The sequence below is a fragment of the Pseudorca crassidens genome, chromosome 16 (assembly GCF_039906515.1).
Source record: "Pseudorca crassidens isolate mPseCra1 chromosome 16, mPseCra1.hap1, whole genome shotgun sequence".
Classification (NCBI taxonomy): Eukaryota; Metazoa; Chordata; class Mammalia; order Artiodactyla; family Delphinidae; genus Pseudorca; species Pseudorca crassidens.
Genome location: NC_090311.1, coordinates 77,031,183 through 77,052,937, shown reverse-complemented (window position 1 = coordinate 77,052,937; position 21,755 = coordinate 77,031,183). Strand labels below are relative to the sequence as shown.

General features: G+C 35.9%; 1 protein-coding gene across 1 annotated transcript in view; it reads left to right on the top strand.

Moving 5' to 3' along the window:
- The window catches only part of RYR2 (ryanodine receptor 2), a 721,598-nt gene that overhangs the window by 325,724 nt on the left and 374,119 nt on the right, over positions 1-21,755 (top strand). The window contains exons 11-12 of the mRNA XM_067710999.1: positions 7,677-7,751; positions 12,593-12,749. Of these exons, the coding sequence (XP_067567100.1) occupies positions 7,677-7,751; positions 12,593-12,749 (232 nt within the window). The remainder of the gene's footprint in view (positions 1-7,676; positions 7,752-12,592; positions 12,750-21,755) is intronic.

Here is a 21,755-nt window from a genome sequence, read left to right as displayed (position 1 = left end):
ATAAAAGTGGCTAAATTTTATAATCATCCTCTTCATTTTCTTCCTAGTATATTTTCTCCTAATATATAAATATTTAAAAAAAAACATTAAATAAGTGATTTTTAAAAATTAAGACTTTTGAAATTGAAGCATAGTTGATTTATAATATTGTGTTAGTTTCAGGTGTACAACATAGTGGTTCAGTTATTTTTTTATTATGTTCCATTATAGGTTATTACAAGATATTGAATATAATTCCTTGTACTATACAGTAAATCCTTGTTGCTTATCTATTTTATGTATAATAGTTTGTATCTGTTAAATGCCATATCCCTAATTTGTCCCTCCCCACTTTTCCCTTTTGGTAACCATAAGTTTGTTTTCTGTGTCTGTGAGTCTGTTTCTGTTTTGTATATAGGTTCATTTGCATTATATTTTAGATTCCCCATAAAAGTGATAACATGTAGTATTTGTCTTTCTCTGTCTGACCTGTTTCACTAAGCATAATATTCTTTGGCCCATCCATGTTGCTGCAAATGGCAATACTTCATTCTTTTTATGGCTGAGTGGTATTCCATTGTATACATATACCACACCTTCTTAAGCCAGTCGTCTGTTGATGGGCACTTGGTTGTTTCCATGTTTTGGCTCTTGTAAATAGTGTTGCTGTGAACATTGAGGTGCATGCATCTTTTCGAATTAGAGTTTTTATTTTCTCAGGATATATACGCAGGAGTTGGATTGCTGCATCACATGTTAGCTTTATTTTTAGTTTTTTAAGGAACCTTTATACTGTTTTCCATGGTGGCTGCATCAATTTAGATTCCCACCAACAGTGTAGGAGGGTTCCCTTTTCTCCACACCCTCTCCAGCATTTATTATTTGTAGACTTTTTGATGATACCCATTCTGACACGTGTGAGTTGATATCTCATTGTGGTTTTGATTTGCATTTTTCTAATAATTACTGATGTTGAACATATTTTTATGTGCCTTTTGACCATCTATAACTCTTCTTTGGAAAAATGTCTCTTTAGGTCTTCTGCCCATTTTTTGATTGGGTTTGTTTTTTCCATATTGAGTTGTATGGAGCCCTTTGCGTATTTTGGATATTAACCCCTTGTTGGTCACATTGTTTACAAGTATTTTCTCCCATTCCGTATGTTGTCTTTTTGTTTTGTTGATGGTTTCCTTTGCTGTGCAAAAGCTTTTAAGTTTGATTAGGTCCCATTTGTTTATTTTTGTTTTTATTTCTTTTGCCTTGGGAAACTGCTGTAAGAAGACATTGGTACGATTTATGTCAGAGAATGTTGTTCCTATGTTCTCTTCTAGGAGTTTTTTGGTGTCATGTCATATATTTAGATCTTTAAACCATTTGGGGCTTATTTTTGTATATGGTGTGAGGGAGTGTTCTAATTTCTTTGATTTACATGTAGCTGTCCAGCTTTCCCAGTACCACTTGTTGAAGAGATTGTCTTTTCTCCATTGTATATTCCTGCCTCCTTTGTCATAGATTAATTGACCATAGATGCATTGGTTTATTTCTGGGCTCCCTATTCTCTTCCATTGATCTATATATCTGTTTTTGTGCTAATAACATGCTATTTTGATTACTGTGGCTTTAATAAGCATTATTTTTTAGAGGAGTTTCAGATTTACAAAGAAATTGAGCAGAAAGTACAGATACGTCCCACATAATCCCTTCCAGACCTTCCTCTGCAGTTTTCCTATTATTAAAATGTTGCTTTAGTGTGGTACTTCCTTTACAACTGATGAGTCAATATGGACACATTAGTATTAATTAAAGTCCGTTATTTACATTAGGATTCACTTTTAGTTTTGTATATTTTCTGGGTTTTGAGAAATGTATAATGACATATATCCACCCTTGTAATGCACACAGAATAGTTGCAGTGCCTTAAAAATCTCCTGTACTCTACCTATTTAAGACTATCCTTTTTTCATTGGAAGGAGTGGAGCACCTTTGTGCCTTTGTCAAAGGTCAATTGACTATATTCGTATGAGCCTATTTTAGGGATCTCTATTTTGTTCCGTTTATGTATTTGTCTGCTCTTTCACCAGGACCACACCATCTTGATTAGTGTAGCTTTATAGTAAGTCTTGAAGTTTGGTAGTGTCATTCTTCCAACTTTGTTCTCCTTTAATATTGTGTTGGGTATTCTGGGTCTTTGGCCTTTCTGTGTAAACTTTAGAATTGCTTTGAAGATAACTGATTAGTTTCCTAGGGTTATCGATTGGGTTTGAGTTGAATCTATGGATCAGGTTGAGAAGAACTGATATCTTGACCGTATTGAGTCTTCCTGTTTGTATATGTTGAATGTTTCTCCAGTTATTTACTCTTTGATTTCTTTCATCAGACTTTTGTAGTTTTTCTCATATAGATCTTGTACATATTTTGTAAGAAATATACCTTTCTTTTCCTTTTGGTGGTAATATAAATAGTATTGTGTTTTAATTTCAAAGTTTTGTTGTTCATCACTGGTATATAAGAAAGTTGAGCTTGTCCATTAATCTTTCCATTCATCTTCTATCCTGTAACCTTCCTGTAATTGCTTCTTAGTTTCAGGAGTTTTATTTTTGTTGTTGATTCTTTGGGATTTTCTACATAGACCGTCATGTCATCTGCAAAAGAAAACAGTTGTTTTTTTTTTCTCTCCTCAATTCACATACCTTTTTTTCCTTGTTTTATTGCATTAGCTAATACTTCTAGTACAATGTTGAAAAGGATTGGTGAGAGGGGAAATTCTTGCCTTTTTCTGTATCTTGGGGGAAATTATTTAGTTTCGCACTATTAAGAACGATGTTGATTGTAGATGATCTTCATGAAGTTGAGGACGTTCCCTCCTATTCCTAGTTTTCTAAGAGTTTTCACTGTGAATGGATGTGGGATTCTGAAAAATGCTTTTTGCATTTATTGATATGATAACATGGTTTTTATTCTTTAGCCTGTGCATGTGATGGATTTTATGAATGTTCAGTGATACTTTAAATTAATAAACTTATGTGTACAAAAGGAGAAAAGTAATCATTTTTGCTACATGGATTAAAGCAGCACATTTCTTTTGAGGTAAAAAGTAGTGATAGTTCCTATGGATACCAATTATGACTTTTAAAGTCTATCTCGTTAGGATTTAAAAAAACATTTTTCAAAAGAGAATTTAGTTCTCTGGTCAGTCATTCATTTATTGAACATCAAGTTTGGAAAAATGAAGAATTCTGATATTACTGCTCTTCATTGCAGTAACTAAAATACAGTGATTTGACTTTTTTGTCCCTACTGAATTCTACATAAGCATGTCAATCTTTAGAAGCCAGTAAACTACTCTTCTTTATTTTTAACTTGTGTAATTGATTCATCATCAAAATTGGATGCGACTGATTACATTTCCTTGTATTATTTTTGTTCCCTCTTTTGTTGTTCAGCGTTTGTTACACGCTCTAGCCTCTCTCTGGACAAGAAAGAAACCAGTATGTGTTCAAAAAGTAGAACACTAATGACAACATCCCTTATCCCCATTGCTTTAAGGTCATATGGTAAATGTTAAAAGAAATAGTTCACTTGAAGGAAAAAAAAAGGTGGTGTCTGTGGTACTGCAGTAATAATTGACTATGAGCTGTCCAGTGTTAAAATAATATACTAAATTTAAGGCTTCCTTATGTTGAAGAAACAAAAGTAAATTGAAAATGACCTAATTGTTATTTTTGTAATTCATGTATAAGACAATTCTTTTGCTCATGCTTCACTGATCAAACTAACGTTTTTGGGATGATCCAAGTGTTCGGAAACACTCTGAATTTATCTGTAGTTATCGTGGGGAGAAAAAAAAAGGAATCACTCACAATGTAGATATTAATTCCAGATTTAGAAATATAAATAGATAAGTTGGACTTTCTCTCAGTTATTATGGTGTTTAATTTTATGTGTCAACTTGACTGGGCCACACAGTATCCAGATATTTGATCAGATTATTTGATCAAATTATTCTAGGTGTTTCTGTGAGGGTGTTTTTAGATGGGTTTACCATTTAAATCTATAGACTGAGTAAAGCAGATTGCTCTCCCTCCTGTGGGTGGGCCTCATATAATCAGTTAAAGGCCTGAATAGAACAGAAAGGCTGACTCTTCGTGAATCAGAGGGACCTCTTTCTGCCTAACTGCCTTTGAGCTGAGACATCAATTATTTCTTACCTTTGAACTGAAACCAAAACATCAGTTCCTCTTGAATCTTGAACCTGTCAGTCTTTGGACTGGGACTATACCATTGGCTCTCCTGGTTTTCAGGTATTTCGGCTTGGACCGGAACTTGTATCATCAGCTCTCCTGGGTCTCCAGCAGATTTTGGGACTTGTCAGCCTCCATGATTGCATGAGCAGACTCCTTATAGTAAATTCTTTCTGTAAAATTATATATATATACACACACACACACACACATTCACACATATATATGAATGTATTTTTATATAACATATATTCTATATATTAAGATTTATACATATATATATCTCTCCACAACTTGGATCACAGCTTAGATGGCTACTGTTGGTATGTAGTGGGTAGAGGCCAGGGATGTGAAAAATATCCTACAGTGCACAGGACAGCCCCCCACAGCAAAGAACTACCTGGACCAAAGTGTCAGTAGTGCTACTGTTTAGAGACAGGTAGGCCATAGTTTCCTAACTTTGGCTCCCCCTTACGACCAGCTGGGGAGCTTTTAAAACACCTGACTCCAAATTTGGCTTAATTGGCCAGTGGTGAGGGCAAGGTTTCAGGATTCTAAAAGCTATCCACATGATTATATTCACAACCACCATTAAAAGCCCCTACTGAGGACCCTGGTCATTGATGTACCTAAAATTCTTAGGTTATAATGGATGGATCAGGGTGATCCTGAATCAAGTTTAATGTCAAAAGATAAACAAGTAGTCATTATTACCTCCTGATGTGATGTCATAGGAAGGCAAACACCAATTTCTGAAATGTCCTTGCCAAAGAATCACAAACTTGAACCTGAGTAAGTTTCTAGATTTCTAGATCTATCACGTAGAGGCAGATGTTAAAAAACACTGTGAGGATGTTATCAGCAAAATTCAGAATGTAGAAAATACTCCAGGACAAATGATACAGTTTTTTTGTGAACAAATGGCAAGAAGGAAAAAAGAAGAGGAAGGGAGAACTGTTCTAGAATAAAATAAAGACACCAAACCAATTTATGCATCTCATTTGGATCTTGATTTGAAAAAGCAACAGAAAGAAAAAGACATTTTTTTCTTGAAGAACAATTTATTCAGATTTTTCCCATCCTGTGACATGATGGATAAAAGTAGATTCATTATTAAAAAAGAATAAAATTTGAAAGCAAGTTAACCTGAGAATGATTACCTCATGTTTCTCGGTAGGATGCCTGATCATTCTGTTTTCTATGACTTTTGCTACATTAAAAAATTTTTTATTTTATATTGGAGTATAGTTGATTAACAATGTTGTGTTAGTTTCAGGTGTACAGCAAAGTGATTCAGTTATACATATACATGTATCTATTCTTTTTCAAATTCTTTTCCCATTTAGGTTATTACAAAGTATTGAGCAGAGTTTCCTGTGCTATACAGTAGGTCCTTGTTGGTTATTTTATTTTATTTTATTTTATTTATTTATTTTTTGCGGTACGTGGGCCTCTCACTGTCGTGGCCCCTCCCGTTGCGGAGCACAGGCTCCGGACGCGCAGGCTTAGCGGCCATGGCTCACGGGCCCAGCTGCTCCACTGCATGTGGGATCTTCCCGGACCGGGGCACGAACCCGTGTCCCCTGCATCGGCAGGCAGACTCTCAACCACTGCGCCACCAGGGAAGCCTCTGGTTATCTATTTTAAATATAGTAGTGTGTATATGTCAATCCCATACTCCCTAACTATCCCTACCCCCAGCCCTTCCCTCCTGGTAACCATAAGTTCCTTCTCCAAGTCTCTGAGTCTGTTTGTGTTGCGTAAATAAGTTCATTTGTATCTTTTTTTTTAGATTCTGCATATAAGCGATATAATGATTTTTGTCTTTCTCTGTCTGACTTACTTCACATAGTATGATAATCTCCTGGTCCATCCTTGTTGCTGCAAATGACATTAGTTCAATCTGAAAAAGACATTTTTGAGACAATTGGGAAAATTTGAACAGTGAATGGGTATTTCATAAAAACAAATTTTTTTTTTTTTTTTTTTTTTTTTGCGGTACGCGGGCCTCTCACTGTTGTGGCCTCTCCTGTTGCGGAGCACAGGCTCCGGACGCGCAGGCTCAGCGGCCATGGCTCACGGGCCCAGCCGCTCCGCGGCACGTGGGATCCTCCCGGACCGGGGCACGAACCCGTGTCCCCTGCATCGGCAGGCGGACCCTCAACCACTGCGCCACCGGGGAAGCCCAGTAAAAACAAATTTTATATATATGTATATCAAGTATAGAAAAATACTTTTGTATTATTTTATGTGGAGGTTGTATGTTGAAGGATAACTTGTGGTTATAGGTAAAACAAGGTTGGCCCTATATTGATCACTGTTGAAACTATGTGCTGGGTGTATTGGGGTTTATTATAATATTCTCTCTCCTTTTGTGTGTCTTTGAAAAGTTCCACAATAAAAATAGAATGAGAAGGAATATCTGAGTAGGTAAGAGGAATGCAGGCGAGAATGGTGTTAGGAAAACTGTCAAAGCAGTAGGGTTTTCCAAAGTGTTTAAAATAAATAAGTCCACTGGATTTGGTAACATGAAGGTCATTTGATGGCCTCAGCTAAATCTGTCTCAGTGGAGAAGTGGGTCTGCAGACAAGATTGAGTGCACTGAGGATTAAGAGGAGGTGGTAATGAGGCAGAAAAGCAAGGGAAGCAGGGGAGGAGGAAAATATGGTCACATGTTATTATGTTTGTGACTGGACAGGGTTGTGTGTGTTTGGATGATTAAGAGACCCAGTGGAGAGGGAGATGGTGAGCACTTGGGAAAGAAACAGGAAACAAGTTTTGTTTTCCTTAAACCAATCTCAAGGGGATGGTATAGAGACCAATTTGGATAATGTATACACATTACTTTGCATCACGTCTGACATATTAACAAATTGTTATTACGAGAGCTTTGGAATTTTGGTATGTGTGATGTACATCCAAAGAAATTTCTGTGTGTGTGTGAGACTTTTTTGTTGATATTTACATTTTATTGATGTTTACATTTTCCTATCTCTTATCATTTAACAGATTGTCATGGAAACATTAAAATTAATGTGTTTTCACATTTCTTTAAAATGTTTTAAATGTCTAGAAAGAATTTAGAATCGCAAATAATTATATGCATGTGTTGAAATATATTAAACTACACCTAAACTCAAACTCGTAGTGGAGTACGTTTATGGACTTAAGTTTAATGGTGAGAGTATTCACTGGGATAAAGAGAGAAAAATGGCCAGGGTGAGGGAGAGGGGATGAATGGGATGAGAGGGAGTAAAAGACGAAGGAATGTGTTTAAATCAAATGTTTGTTCAGGTCACTGTTGTTATTTTTATTTCCAGTTATATTGTCTCCTACCAAAAAGTAGCTTTTACTGTTTCTCCAAAGCCTTCCCATTTACTTTTCTCTTTGAATTGGCTCGGAAAATTGAGTCCAAGGATGCAACGTTAAAATTGGGCTCTTTATTTCTTTTAACAGAACTGTTCATTACGAAGGTGGTGCTGTATCTGTTCACGCACGTTCCCTGTGGAGACTAGAGACGCTAAGAGTTGCGTAAGTAGAACTTCTAAATACAGCCTGACGCTCCGGGTACAAAGTACCTCGAGTGCTCTTGTGCTAACAACCAGCAAGCAAATGAAACCCTGAGAAAGTGGAGAGTCTCTCCTCTTTTACCTTCCGCCTTTATTTATCTTTCACTAGCCTACATTCACCAGGTAGTAAGCACCAATTTTATACCATCTGCTTTTGCGTTTAGCCTCATTTGATTTTATAATATTGTCTTGTCCCAGTCTGTGCATCTCCTGGCAGGAAGAGTTCCCAGAGCAGAGTGATGTAAGGTTTGGAGACAGGACAAGTTGTTTGCAACCCTGTCGCACATTTCAGGTCTGGGTTTAACCTTGTAAAGTCACATGTAAAACAGTGGAAACTTGAACCTGAGTGAGATGTGACAGCCGTAACTGGCAGTCACTATCTTTACTTACAAATAGCTTGATAGCTGAGTGAGAAATGTGGATTGCAAACAAGTCACTGTGTATTCATTATAGAAACAATGACCTTTTTTTTTCTGGTGACTTCAAAAAGCTGTCCAGAGATTGACTTTTAGTTCCTTTATGTAAATGCAATACTGATGGTAAAGGTGTCATTTTGAACTATTTTAAATAGAATTTAAGTATCAGTTAAATTAAAAATAAAAGGTTGGAAGTTTTAGTCCTTTACCTAAAAATCAGTAAGTTTTCAATGTATGTTCCCTGTTATATGACACTTTAAAAAATTATTGATTTAGGGTAACAGACTTCATGGATGGCTGTAGGGAACTATCTTATTATGGAATAGCTGTCTTTGTCAACCTGATATTTTGAGATTAATGCTTATCTAATGATGATTAAAATGGTTCAGTGGTCTTCAGTTTTTTGTCTTTTTGTTTGTTTTGCTTACATATCCCATACAATGATTTCGAAAAACTTTGTATTTCTTTGATCATTGTTAGGCTTGACATAGAAATTTTTTCATTATCAGTTTAAATAGATGCATAGAATATAACTTACAGTGTATTATAAGTAGTGACATTTTAAGAAAAAATGGTTACACCACTCTTATAAAAATATCCCATTGTCTCTAAGTTCTGCTGTGATTTAATACCCATCTTTGTTTATTTAAAAATACTTGAACATGGTCTCTTTAACAGTAAAAAAATTATGTTACTCATCTTTCTCATTGAAATCATATTTCCTTTATTCTCCCATGACAGAATAGTACCCCAATTGGAATTTTTTTATGATTGAAAGACTTTTCTGCTCACTGTGTTATACTCCTGTTCAACAAAAAAAAATGCATGTAAATTAATCTTTTATATTTTCTGTGATTATAAGTCTGTGACTTTAAAAAAGTGCTTCTATATTAACCCCATTAATTCTTAATTAATTGATGATATTAAATTTCTTCTGTATAAAGTCATAGTTGATCAAATGCACTGAAATATTAAAACTTTTGATAAACATTGAACTTAAAAGTAGAATTTTATGAGAAGTGCACCTCTTAATGTGATGGACAAAGAAGAGATGACATAAAGGAAAGGGAAGACAAGTCGTAGCTTTTGTGTGCTTCATAAGTTATTCAGAGAATTTAGGGAAAAGAATTTCAAATATATACATGTATTTTTATAATTTGCCTTGTGTATTATAAAAATGACAGCTTAATCAGAGAAATGAAATAGTCCAAAAAAGTGAAATTTAGAGAAGTTTTGTTGCCTTTAAAAAACAGACTCCAGATGTGTTTTCACATTTATAGATCTACCTACCCTTCACAATTGTATGCTTAAAGAAATGATTTTTTGTTTTTTTTTTGAGGAAACCAGGACCTAAATCTGTCTCAATTTATAGGTTTAAAAAAAAAAAGGATGAGATCTCCTGAAAGCCCAACAAGAGTTCCTTTTTATTGTCAACAATGTTGTTGATGAACTGCAATTACATAAATCCCATTATTCAGCACGTGTTTCTATCCCGTGGTCTTAATTCTGTTCCCCTGCTGTTGACTAATGTTTGAAGTTTGAAAGGGGGAAGTTTGGAGTTTGTTTTAACTTTGAATTTGGTTGACTGATATATAGAAAGGGCCTGGGCCTTCTTCAAATAATGGAGATGAAAGAGGGTACTTTATCACCGTGTGTTTGTAGCTGTGCCTCTCAGAATCCAGATGACAGCAAGGGGGCTTGACAGCCAAGGCAGATCAGGGACTTTTTCAGCCATTTAAAAAATTAAAGAGAGGTGTTTTGATTCTACTCTATGACCCTTGATGTATATCTGCAGTAGGAAAGCAGGAGGTTCATATGTAAGAGATGTAATTATTTAAAAAAAAATTTTTTTTTAGATTTTGTTGCATCTTTGACCTACTTTGGCCTCACTGTAAATTTACAAATTAGATTGCATTTAATTTGCATGTGTTATTATATGCAATGGCCACATAATTAATTTTTCTTTTTACTTAGGAAGTAATAGTCAGAGATCCTGCTTATGTTCATGACAGAACTTTATTTCCAAAGGTCAATGTTTGTATTATAATTTTTGGGATACCATATGTTTTTTTTCCGTCCAATGAGGCCCCAAACTATGTATTTGTTATAATTTATGTAGTTCAGTAATTATATATTTTATATTGCTTACTTATATAACATTAGTGTTGTCAAAAGTTTTTCAGTATTATGAACATTTTAACAAGGTAAGTTTTAATTTTGGGAGTCAAATATAATAGAAAACACATTCCTGTATTGTACCCCAGTACAAAGTTGTCAGAACACTGTAAGTAGGATATATGTTCGTTTCTGTAATGGGCATGATCACTGCAATTATAAATAATGCATTTTGTATTTTAAGTAAAATTCCACTTTCTTATGTGTTACGAATTTAAAAAAAATTAACATATCATGACAGGTGACCAAATGCTCCTCATTTCTTTGAGATAATTACAAGTAAATATAGATAATACATATGGAACAGTTTTCTAATAACATGGGAAGCTGCTTTATATAACTTCTTTACTATAACTATTTTCAGTTTTTACTGAAATATTATTTTCTTGCCCTTGATTCTCCTGGGCTTTTCCTCTTTTCTTTTGGACCTGTGAGCTAAAGAAAATGTGTTTAGACTTCACAAAGTTTGGCTGACGATTGGCCAGATTCATTCCATTTCTAACAGTGGCTTGAGAGGAGTGCTTATGTGTATGAGCCCTATTAAATAGATTTGAACATGGTATCCAGAATACCGTATAGAAATTCTGGTAAAAAGTAGACACTATTACCAGACTAGAAATGCTTTAACATGCTGTTGTCGGTAAATGAACTTTAATTTCATTTTTAATTTCATTACTGTGTTATTATCAGGGTTTATTGGTACATGATTATTAATTTAGTAGGAGGACTTTTCCAAAGTAATTGTCTTTATAAACAAATCCATGTAAAAATGAACTTATTACAATATCATTCTACTGTTAATTTTCCAGGCTAATAGTTCAGGTCAAAAATCCAGGTTGGGAAAACAGCATAAAATTGACTTAGAGTTCACTAAGATTGGTGAATTCTTTTTAAAGTGTTCTTGATTTGTAGAATATAAAAGTTTAAAATGCTTCTTTATTAAAACTGGTTTATTAATTAATAAAGTCATATTGAAATCCTCCATACCTTTACTTTTTATTTATTTGATTCCTTACATAGTGGTAAAGCTTCCACTATAATTGTCTTTTAAAAAATTATCCTTGTGTTTCTTTTGTTTCATTTTCTGTTTGCCATTGACATGTGAAGCTTCGTAACATAGGACATTCTTTTTAGAGTATATCTTTCTCATTATAAAAGACCCGACAGTGTCCCCTTTATACTTTTTTGCCTTGAATTCTAATTTCTCTACTATCAACTTTACCATCACTGTTTTCTTTTGATTTTGTATGCATGGTCAATCCTTTTTATTTGTATTTTTTAAATTTGATTTTACATCATTGATAAGAGGCTGTCCTCGTTTTGCACACTAGCATGATAACTGAAAGTCACCATTATCAGAACCTTGTTTCCACTCTGTACTGTAGTAAGGGCAAGGCTCTGATAATGACAGCTTTCAGTTAACACAGTACTGTGCAAAGCAAGGATGGTCTGTATCTTAATTTTTCTTTTCTACCCTATCTGAAAGTCATTATTTTTAAAAGCAGACTTTAATGATCACAACTTTGCTTTTTATCTTTTTTCTGCAATCTTAGTTTATATTTTCTCTGTGTTGCATTCAATTTTGCTTTCCCATTTTTCCTCTTGACTGTATTAGAATTTATATTCTTGGTTTGTCTTTCTTGTTCATTGGTTTCTAATGACATAATTGTTCCACATTATTAAAATTTAAAGCATAGGAAGAGGTTTCTTTTTTCAGATAAATACATACTTCAGTTTATATATATGAGTTCCAGTTTATCATAATTAGGCATTGACTCTGATATCACTAGTTTTCAAGTCTGTGCAAATCCAAAAATAACTAGTAAATGGTAAGGTATCATTTAAACTCATAGTGTCTGTATCTGTGACTAGCGATTAGAGGTTAACCTGGAACACAAGTTCTTGGTCATCTTTGCATGGAGTAGCGTTTGGTGTGGATGGTATTACATTTAATGTCGGAAGATCTTGAGTTAAACTTCGCTTCTACTTACTGTTAGCTCTATGACATGGAATATTACCTAATCATTCTGAATAACCATTTTGTTATTTGTGATACAAAATTAATAACACCAACGTCATAAGGTTTGGGGGATCATTAAAGAAGACAGTGTATGCAGAGCACCTTTGTTCATTGTCTGACACATACATTTTAATTGCTGTTTCTCCTGTCATTGTGTTTGCTATTGGATCAAGTCTTAACTGTTTTTGCTAGGTGGAGTGGAAGCCACATAAGGTGGGGCCAGCCTTTCCGACTACGCCATGTCACAACAGGAAAATACTTGAGCCTCATGGAAGACAAAAGCCTTCTACTCATGGACAAAGAAAAAGCTGATGTCAAATCAACAGCATTTACCTTCCGATCTTCCAAGGTAAGACAGAAATGTATAATTTTCGATTTCCTTTAAGGACATCCCTACTGCATTTCCTTTGATGTTAGAAATGCAAAAAGAAATGATGTATGTTTTACATGTATTTCCAAATTCCCATTTTCTCTTCGATGCCTTCCTCTTCAGTAAAGCCTATTTCCTAAACCACTAACACCTTCCCAGGTGTTGCACCTGGCTTATAGTTCTTTGGTTATTTACGTGTAGCACATCCATCCAGCCCCTTTTAGTTTTCTTAGGTGTTGACCGTGCAGTAAGCACAGACCTTGTGCTGTTGTCGTATAGCAATGTGATGGGCACACCAGAGCGTTCACACAGATGCTCTTATATGCAGACCTTTCTTCTTACGTTCTTGAATCATTTGTAAGAACAGAACCTCTAAGAGAATACTTAATATCTTTCATGAGAATCCCTCTGAACTAGATGATGAGTAGAATAGAAAAAGAAAAAATGCACATCAAAGTCAAGTTGGAATGCTGGTGCTGTAGCACAGCTAGGCCCACGCAGTACCTCATGAAAGATTCGTAACTCACCAACCCCGCAGTGCGATGGATTGCTAACCATGCCTCAGGAAAACAGTAGATGTCCTGAATAGTGAAGTATCTCAGGGACAGTTGAAAATCACTTGTTCATTTGACACATTCCAAGCATCGATTATGTGCATTTTTGTGATAATTGTGTATTTCTGTCCTTAATTAAATGAAGAATGTGAAACTTGGGCATCATGATAGGAATGGTATTAACTTACTGGTTAGCTTTTTTTGTCTCAGAGATGCAAAACTTTACACCCCTGTTACAGATAAAGGTAAGTTTGAGCAAGACCAGAAGTAACTCTAAAAAGACAGCAGCCTCAGTTTACATCCCTAGTGCCACGCTCTCAGTTTTCTTGCTTTGGAGGACACAGAATGGTAGAAGATGCTTCTGATTTGATGTATTCTCCCGAGATCTCCTGGAAAGACAGCCAGTGTAGGTCCCCATCCTTTATGGTGAAAACAGACGAAGCTGGTCAACTCCAGTGGATAATCTGAGACAGGATTGGCATCTATAATTTGTTGTAGGGACCTATAGCGGGGCTCTGGAGAGGGTACCTGGGTGGACCTCAGGTGGACAGTTAGTTGCTCCTTGTGTCTGTAGCTGGAAAGCACAGTTGATCACACTGTGAACAAACTTGACGCTGTTGGGCTTCTTCCTCAAGACTTTAACCAGGGTGGTGGGAATTTGCTAGTTTGTCCACTGATAACACCTCAGTCCAGAAAGAAGAAAAAATTCAACCCACCAAAGACGCATCAGTTATCTGATGGTGGAAGCCCTTTTCAAGTAAAGAAGATAGCGTAAAATGACATACAGCTTAATGGTAGGAAATCGGAAAAGTGAAAAGAAATGCACGACATCCCAGCAAAATATAATCTACGAAAATAAAATCCCAAAGAAGTAGAAAAAGCTGAACAGCCATATCACAATGAAAGATGTTAGAAAAAATTTCAATATGTGGCATTTAAAAAGGAAAAATACGTCTAACAAAAACTGGAGGAGAAAGAGGAAAAATGAAAGGTGCTCTGATTGCTTCCAGTGAAGCAGTGAAAAGTCAAATAATATTTTCTTAAAACTCCAAAATCAAGTAACAAATAAGATATTTATCAGTAAAAAGCCAAACACTAAACAATATTTTTATTGTAGTAAAATTTACTAAAGTACGGTGGTGGAAGAGAAGGGAGGTTTGTGAAAGAAGGGAAGTGGACATTTATTCACCCAGGAATATTTAAGGGCTGACTTGACCTTGACTCGGAGCTGGGAACATGCTGACAGTGCGTGCCCTCCTAAAGCTTGTTGACAGCACTGGGAAGCAGGGCCCTTTCTTCCCTAATTTCTTGGCCTTTTAAAGATGATAATTGCTACCATGCTGTGTTTCTTGTAAGTCTGCCAATGAGCTGAATATTCTCCGTAACTGATCTCTCTGAGAATCAGGATCCCCATTTTACAGATGGAAAAACTAAAGGCAGGAGAGATGAGCCACTTGCCCATGTCACTTGGCTGAGCACAGAAGAAGATCCAGTGAACATGAGGTTACCTCTGCTCCAAACCACTAGCCAGGGTGGGTTTCAGTAACCAGGCCTGACTTCCAGGCCTGGAACCCTGGACTGGCTAGTCATTTATTCACCCCCAGGCTGTCAGGGCTGCCCCAGGGGCCTGGAGGTACACCAGGGCCTCATGTAGGGCCTCCCGGGCAGGTGCCTGACAACATTGTCTAACTGTAGTCTCCCTAGTTCCTGCTGTTGCTGGAGAAATCTGAATACTGAGTTCATCTTTCTCTTTTCATTATTTCTGTAACAATCATATTCCCATGGTCTCCAAAAATCCTATTTTGCTATAGAAAGATGAATACATGATCTTTCTCTTTTCATTCACTCTTTGACAATCCTTATTCTCCAGGAGGTAAATGGATGCCTCTAGCAAAATGGGCTAGATCATTCCAATGGAAATGTAAGTGCAAAAGAGACAAGTATGAACATATTTCAAAAATGTCTTTCTTGCATACATGCAGCCACTGATCTAGCAGTCTTCTATATAAATGTATTTTTAATAAGAGGAGTTTTCTTACAGAAATAAAATTAAACTGTGCACATTATCATTCTTTGTCATGGCAAAAAATTGGTAGACTCAAATGTTTAACGAATAGACTTGATAGCTAAGTGGTATTAGCTATCAGAATATATTGATCTGGAAAGATACCCATCATAATATTGTTGAGTGAAGAAAAAAAATTGTAATGCAATTTAAAAATCTTATTTTTTTACTTAAGAGAAAGATCCATGTGTGTGTGTTTATATATGATTATATATTAGATGTGGAAGAATCTACACTAATCTTTTAACTTTGGCTGCTTTAGAAAGATGAAAATGGGGGTGGGGGGTGGGAGAGGGAAGGATTGGGAGTTTGGGATTAGCAGATGCAAACTATTATATAGAGAATGGATAAACAACAAGGTCCTACTGTATAGCACAGGGAACTATATTCAATATCCTGTGATAAACCATAATGGAAAAGAACATGAAAAAGAATGTGTGTGTGTGTGTGTGTATGTATAACTGAATCATTTTGCTATACAGCAGAAATTAACAACATTGTAAATCAACTATACTTCAATAAAATATAAAAAAATAAAATAAAACTAATAAAAAGAAAGATCAAAATGGAAGGTGTATGAGTGCAAGGGGAAAGCATTTTCTTTAACTTTAAAAAAAAAATCTCTGGATTATTTTGCCTATTATTATAGCCATTTTTCCTTTGTAACAAAAAAATCAGTTAAAAAATTCATCCATTGTACTGATATACTTGGACATAAGTTTTGTGCACAGTTTATATTTATTTCTTAGGGCTAGACCTAGAAACGGAAATACTGACTCAAAAGCTATGACTATTTTCAAAATCTCTTGATAACGGTTCTTGCCCAAAGCATTAGTTTTTGAAACATTTCCCCCCAAATATCTCTGCTTATGTTCTGTCAGTATTAGAGTATAGTTTGCATTTGAAGAATTTTTACTGACCAGCTCCTTCTGTGGTCTCTGCTCAGAGGTTCTGTTTCTGGCTTTTGGTGATTGTGTAATGTCATAGGTTACACTGGAAGTACAGAGACCTAGGATTCCAACATTGCCTTTTTTAAAAAAAATAAATGTATTTATTTTTGGCTTCGTTGGGTCTTCGTTGCTGCGTTAAGTATTTCTCTAGTTGCATCGAGCAGGGCTACTCTTCGTTGTGGTGCGCGGCCTTCTCATTGCAGTGGCTTCTCGTTGCGGAGCATGGGCTCTAGGCACGAGGGCTTCAGTAGCTGTGGAGCACAGGCTCAGTAGTTGTGGTGCACGGGCTTAGTTGCTCCGTGGCATGTGGGATCTTCCGGACCAGGGCTCGAACCTGTGTCCCCTGCGTTGGCAGGAGGGTTCTTAACCACTGCGCCACCAGGGAAGCTCTCCAACATTGCCTTTTAATGAACTGTTTGGTTTCTCTAAAACTAGTCTACATGGACCTCATGTTTATGGAACCACTGTAATACACAGCTTGTTAATAACCCACTGTCAGTTACCACTGTGATAATTGTGTATAACATGGTTGAGAGTCGTGAAGGTGGAAGTGAAATCCAGGAAAACATTTTATTTTTAGTTTTTATTTTCTTTAATTTATTTTATTGAAGTATAGTTGATCCCTTCCCCATCCCCTCCCCCTTGGCAACCACAAGTCTGTTCTCTATGTCTGTAAGTCTGTTTCTGTTTCATAAATAAGTTCATTTGTGTCAGATTTTAGATTCCATATATAAGTGATATCATATGGTATTTGTCTTTCTCTTTCTGACTTACTTCACTTAGTATGATAATCTCTATGTCCATCCATGTTGCTGCAAATAGCATGTATTCTTTTTTATGGCTGAGTAGTATTCCATTGTATATATGTACCACATCCTCTTTATCCATTCATCTGTTGATGGACATTTAGGTTGTTTCCATGTCTTGACTATTTTGAATATTACTACTGTGAACATAGGGGTGCATGTATTTTTCTGAATTAGAGTTTTTTCTGGATATATGCCCAGGAGTGGGAGTGCTGGATCATGACAACTATATTTTTAGATTTTGGAGGGCATCTTAATTTTAAAATCAAAGAATTTTCATTTTAAAATCACTGACAGAGTAGGTAATAAAGTGTTTCCTATGAAGTCAAGATAGTAACTCTATACTTTCTTTCTAAAATTACTTTTTCATTATATGTAATGTATAGTCATTTTAGAGGATTTTAAAAGGGAATACTGCAAAAATGAGTTAAGGGGAAAATTAAAATCATGTACTATCCATCACTCAGAAACAACTGTATTGTGTGTGTATTTCAGTTTTTAACAAATATATACATATTTTGATACTAATAGGGCTAATTATTAAAATTAAAAATTATGAAAAGTACAATTATGTAATAAAAAAGCATTGAACTTAGAACTAACTAAACTAGAATAAAAGTGCAGTCCTTAATTATAGATGAAATTGTATGTTTTAAAAATAAAATAGTTTTTATACTGTCAACATTTTGGAGAAGATAGTATAGCTCAACAGTTTCTTTCATCCTTTTGTTAATCATCACATTTGGTCATGGCCCCTGGTCTTTGAAATAAATAATCAGATTTACATAAAGGTATATTTGATTCTTTTTTTTTTCCCCTTAGTGCCACTGACAAGTTGAAAATGCTTGCCATATCTTTATGTATCTTTGCTATACTGTTTCCAGTGAAAATAATGAGTACTTATATTTCTGGAAGGCAAAGACTTGTGTGTGTAAGATATTTCTTCAATTTTGGTATATTTTGAGTATACAATTAATAAATGACTATTGATTGACATAATTACTGTGTTGCAAATCAAGTTCTCATTACTGATGAAAAGTTTAACTTTTAAAATTGGGATTGACATATTAGTGTATAAAATGGATAACTAATAAGAACCTGCTGTATACAAAAATAAATACAAAAATAAATAAAATAAAATTCAAAAATTCAACCTAAAAAAAAGTCAAACTCAAAAAAAAAAAAGAACTCTTACATTTACAGTAGCATTCCCTTACCTATGATTGTGTGAGACTGTTTTGAAAATATATTCTTGAAACATACCTTTTTTTTTTTTTTACAAATCATTAAGATCATTCTTACTTAAAATTATGAGAATGGCTTTAAAAACCTGTTCTACTAGTTAATATAAGGAGCAATTGTTTTGATTGTCATTGGGATATCTTTGCACTAACATGAACACTCACTAGCCAATCTCATCTCAAATTCAGGATTTGCAGAATAATCAACAGCTGTTGATGACTGTATATATTCAGAATAAACAGAATAAAGTGGAAGACAGTTTATAAGATCACTGATGTTGGTCCTCTTTTTTCCCCTAGCTTTATTGTGATATAATTGACATTTAATAATGTATGAAATTAAGGTGTACTATGTGATGATTTGATGCACATATATATTGCAAAATGCTTATGCTGGTCTTTTCTTGAAAAAACATTTTGTATCATGAAGAATTCGATTCATGCAGATTTTCTTAGACCTATTCTTCACTTTCTCTACTCCTAGAATTTTTAACCATTACGTTAGTGTGTTGAAATGTCAGTTTTCATCATAAGGTAGGTCTTGCCAATCACCCACGTATTATACTACCCCCAAGATGTCATTTTTTTAAACTTAAAATGCCCTAAAAATATTCCTCTGTGGGTGACTTCCTCCAGTTTTTTCCCTCTCACGCCCCATGAATAGAAACCTTTTGCTGCTGAAATGATGGAATACCAACCTCAAATAAGACTGCCAATGAGATTACAAGGATTATGGAGCACATGGCAAAAATAGAAAGAACAAAATATTTTTAGGACATAGTTTTAGTATGTTGTTTTACTTGAGATTTTTATTCTTGGCTCAAAAAATGTTTAAGATACAAGTTAGGGAGACTAAGAGGTAAAAACTTACAGTTACAAATAAATAAGTCACGGGGATGATATGTGCAGCATGGGGAATATAGCTAATAATATTGTAGTATCTTTGGTGACAGATGGTAGCTAGACATCATGGTGACGGTTTTGTAATGTATAGCAATATTGAATCACTGTGTGGTATACCTGGACTAACATAGTGTTGTAGGCCAATTATACTTCAATTTTTTAGAAAATGGAGATACTGGGAGGAAATGCATCAAGATGCTAATGATGGGTATCTCTGGGAGGGATGGGCTATGGGTGATCATTAATTTTTACTTTATACTTTTAGGTATCTTTCGTTGTCTGCAGTGAACATGTATTGCTTGTAAAATTAGAAAGCCATGAGTGTCCTTAAAAATGAAAAAAAAAACCAACAAAAAACAAAAATGAAAAAAAGATGAGGTGTATGGGTCAGAGTTTAATGAGAGGTAGAGCCAGCATGGGATACATATACACGAAGGGATGTGTTACCTGGACCCGCTTTCTGAGATTATGAAGCTGGCTGAGTAAGCCTGGAGTCCATAGTGCAAGTGGCCTGGAAAGGAAGATTGTAAGCAGAATGGAACCCATGGGATGGACTGTTTGTAGTCGCTGAGCTCAGGGAGAGCCTAAACCCTCCTTAAAGACCTCACCTGATGAAGTATGACTCACCCAGGAGAAACTCCCATTTTATTTGCTCAAAGTCAATTGCATAGGGACCTTAATTACATCTCCAAGATCTTCTCACCTTTGCCATATAACATAACCTCATTGCAGGAGTGATGTCCCAACATATTCGTTGGCTCTGCCCACACTCCAGAGGAGGGAAGGTTAGTACAAGATATGAGAGGGCTTCACCTAAGGCTCTGTGACCTTGTTTCACTGCCCCATGGAAGCCCCTCAAAGACCCTCCATTACTGAATCAGGTCCAGCTGCTCGCTGCTTACAAAATCGATACTCACAAATGCTGATAGAAAGGAAACTTGCCTTTAATCAGAATGCTGACAGTCTGGGGAGATGGTGGACTCAGTGTCCCCCAAAAACTACCTCTGAAGATTCTGCTCAACCATGGAAGCGTTTAAAGGGAAACAGGGAAGTCATCTCAGTGAATCATTGAGATAGGGGGTCAGAGTCGTCGCCATGCCCCACTGCGTGCAGGCGTGTGTGCAGGCTTGTTGATTCCTCGTGGTCTTTCTTGGGATACTGTCTTGTTCACACAGTTTGTTGGCGAGGTTACTGACGCGGAAGCTAGGGAAGAGATCTGGTCATCTGTTAATTACTTATTCTTCATTTCTACTTCTTTGATCTATGGAAAGAACCAACGGATTAGGCAAGGTATTGTGTGGTCAAACGATGTGAAAGGGGTGCTAGGGCCGGAGATGAGTAGAGCGTGGGGGGTACCTGGTGTAAGGTTAGTGACAAGACAGAGGGGCCCCCTGTAGAGAGCTCTTTCCTGCAAAGAGCTTTTCCCTGGCAAAAGCTGCTGGCACCTTCCAATACAAGAAAAGTTTTAAAGCCCTTCTGGCCACAAACTCACCCACCAGAGTGTCTCCTCATGAGGTTTCTGAACACCAGGGCTAAAGCAAGCTGTCTGTTTTTTTTGCAGCTCTGCCCTGGATGGGCTAAGCTTGGCCTGGTCTGTCAGTCCCAGCAATTTCTCTGACCCTGTAGCATTTTTAGACTCATATTTCACAGTGACCAACTATTCTGTGCCAAAGTGTGGCCCCATAAAGAAGCAAATAAATAAAAATGTTTTGACCTTTTAACTCTCCTGACTTCAGCCATTATTTGTCTTAAGGAGAACTGGCTATTACCCAAAGAAACACTCCATCATCTAAGGATAAAGGCCTTTGTTTTCTTCCTATCAGCCACTTGACAGAACAATTTGGAGACATTGAAGGAAGATTTCAATGAATGCTAGAAGACTCTTTGAACCACCCTGTCCATATAATAAACACATAATCCTATGGGACTAGTTTAAATTTCTTCATGAGTCTACTTTATCCAACGCGTATGCATCATTTAACGAAGACAGTTGTTCAGAAGTAGTTTTGACTTAGTCACGAGCCAGTTTGGTGTACCCAATGCCAAAATATCACTTATTATTTTTCAGGCTGATCTTTTTTACTTCTGGAAGCATTTTGATGCTCGGTTGAAAATTAGATTTGCCAAGCATTCGTGAGTAGGATTGTTTGAAGGCTAGGATTGGGAGTAGTTTTGTGTTTTGTTTTGTTTTTTTCTCTGAAGAGTGACTGTGGTTTTGGCAGGCAGTAAACCTTGCTCGAGTGAGACTCTGGTTTCTTTCTCTCTTTGGCAGTAGGCTGTTGCTTGTACTACTTATTTGTACTCAGTTATTTCGGTTCCTAGCTGCTGCCATTAACTGGGCCTCCCCTGAGCATGCATAGTATAGTGGTCAGCAATTTTTTTTTTAATTTTATTTATTTTTGGCTGCATTGGATCTTCGTTGCTGCACGCAGGCTTTCTCTAGTTGCGGCGATCGGGGGCTACTCT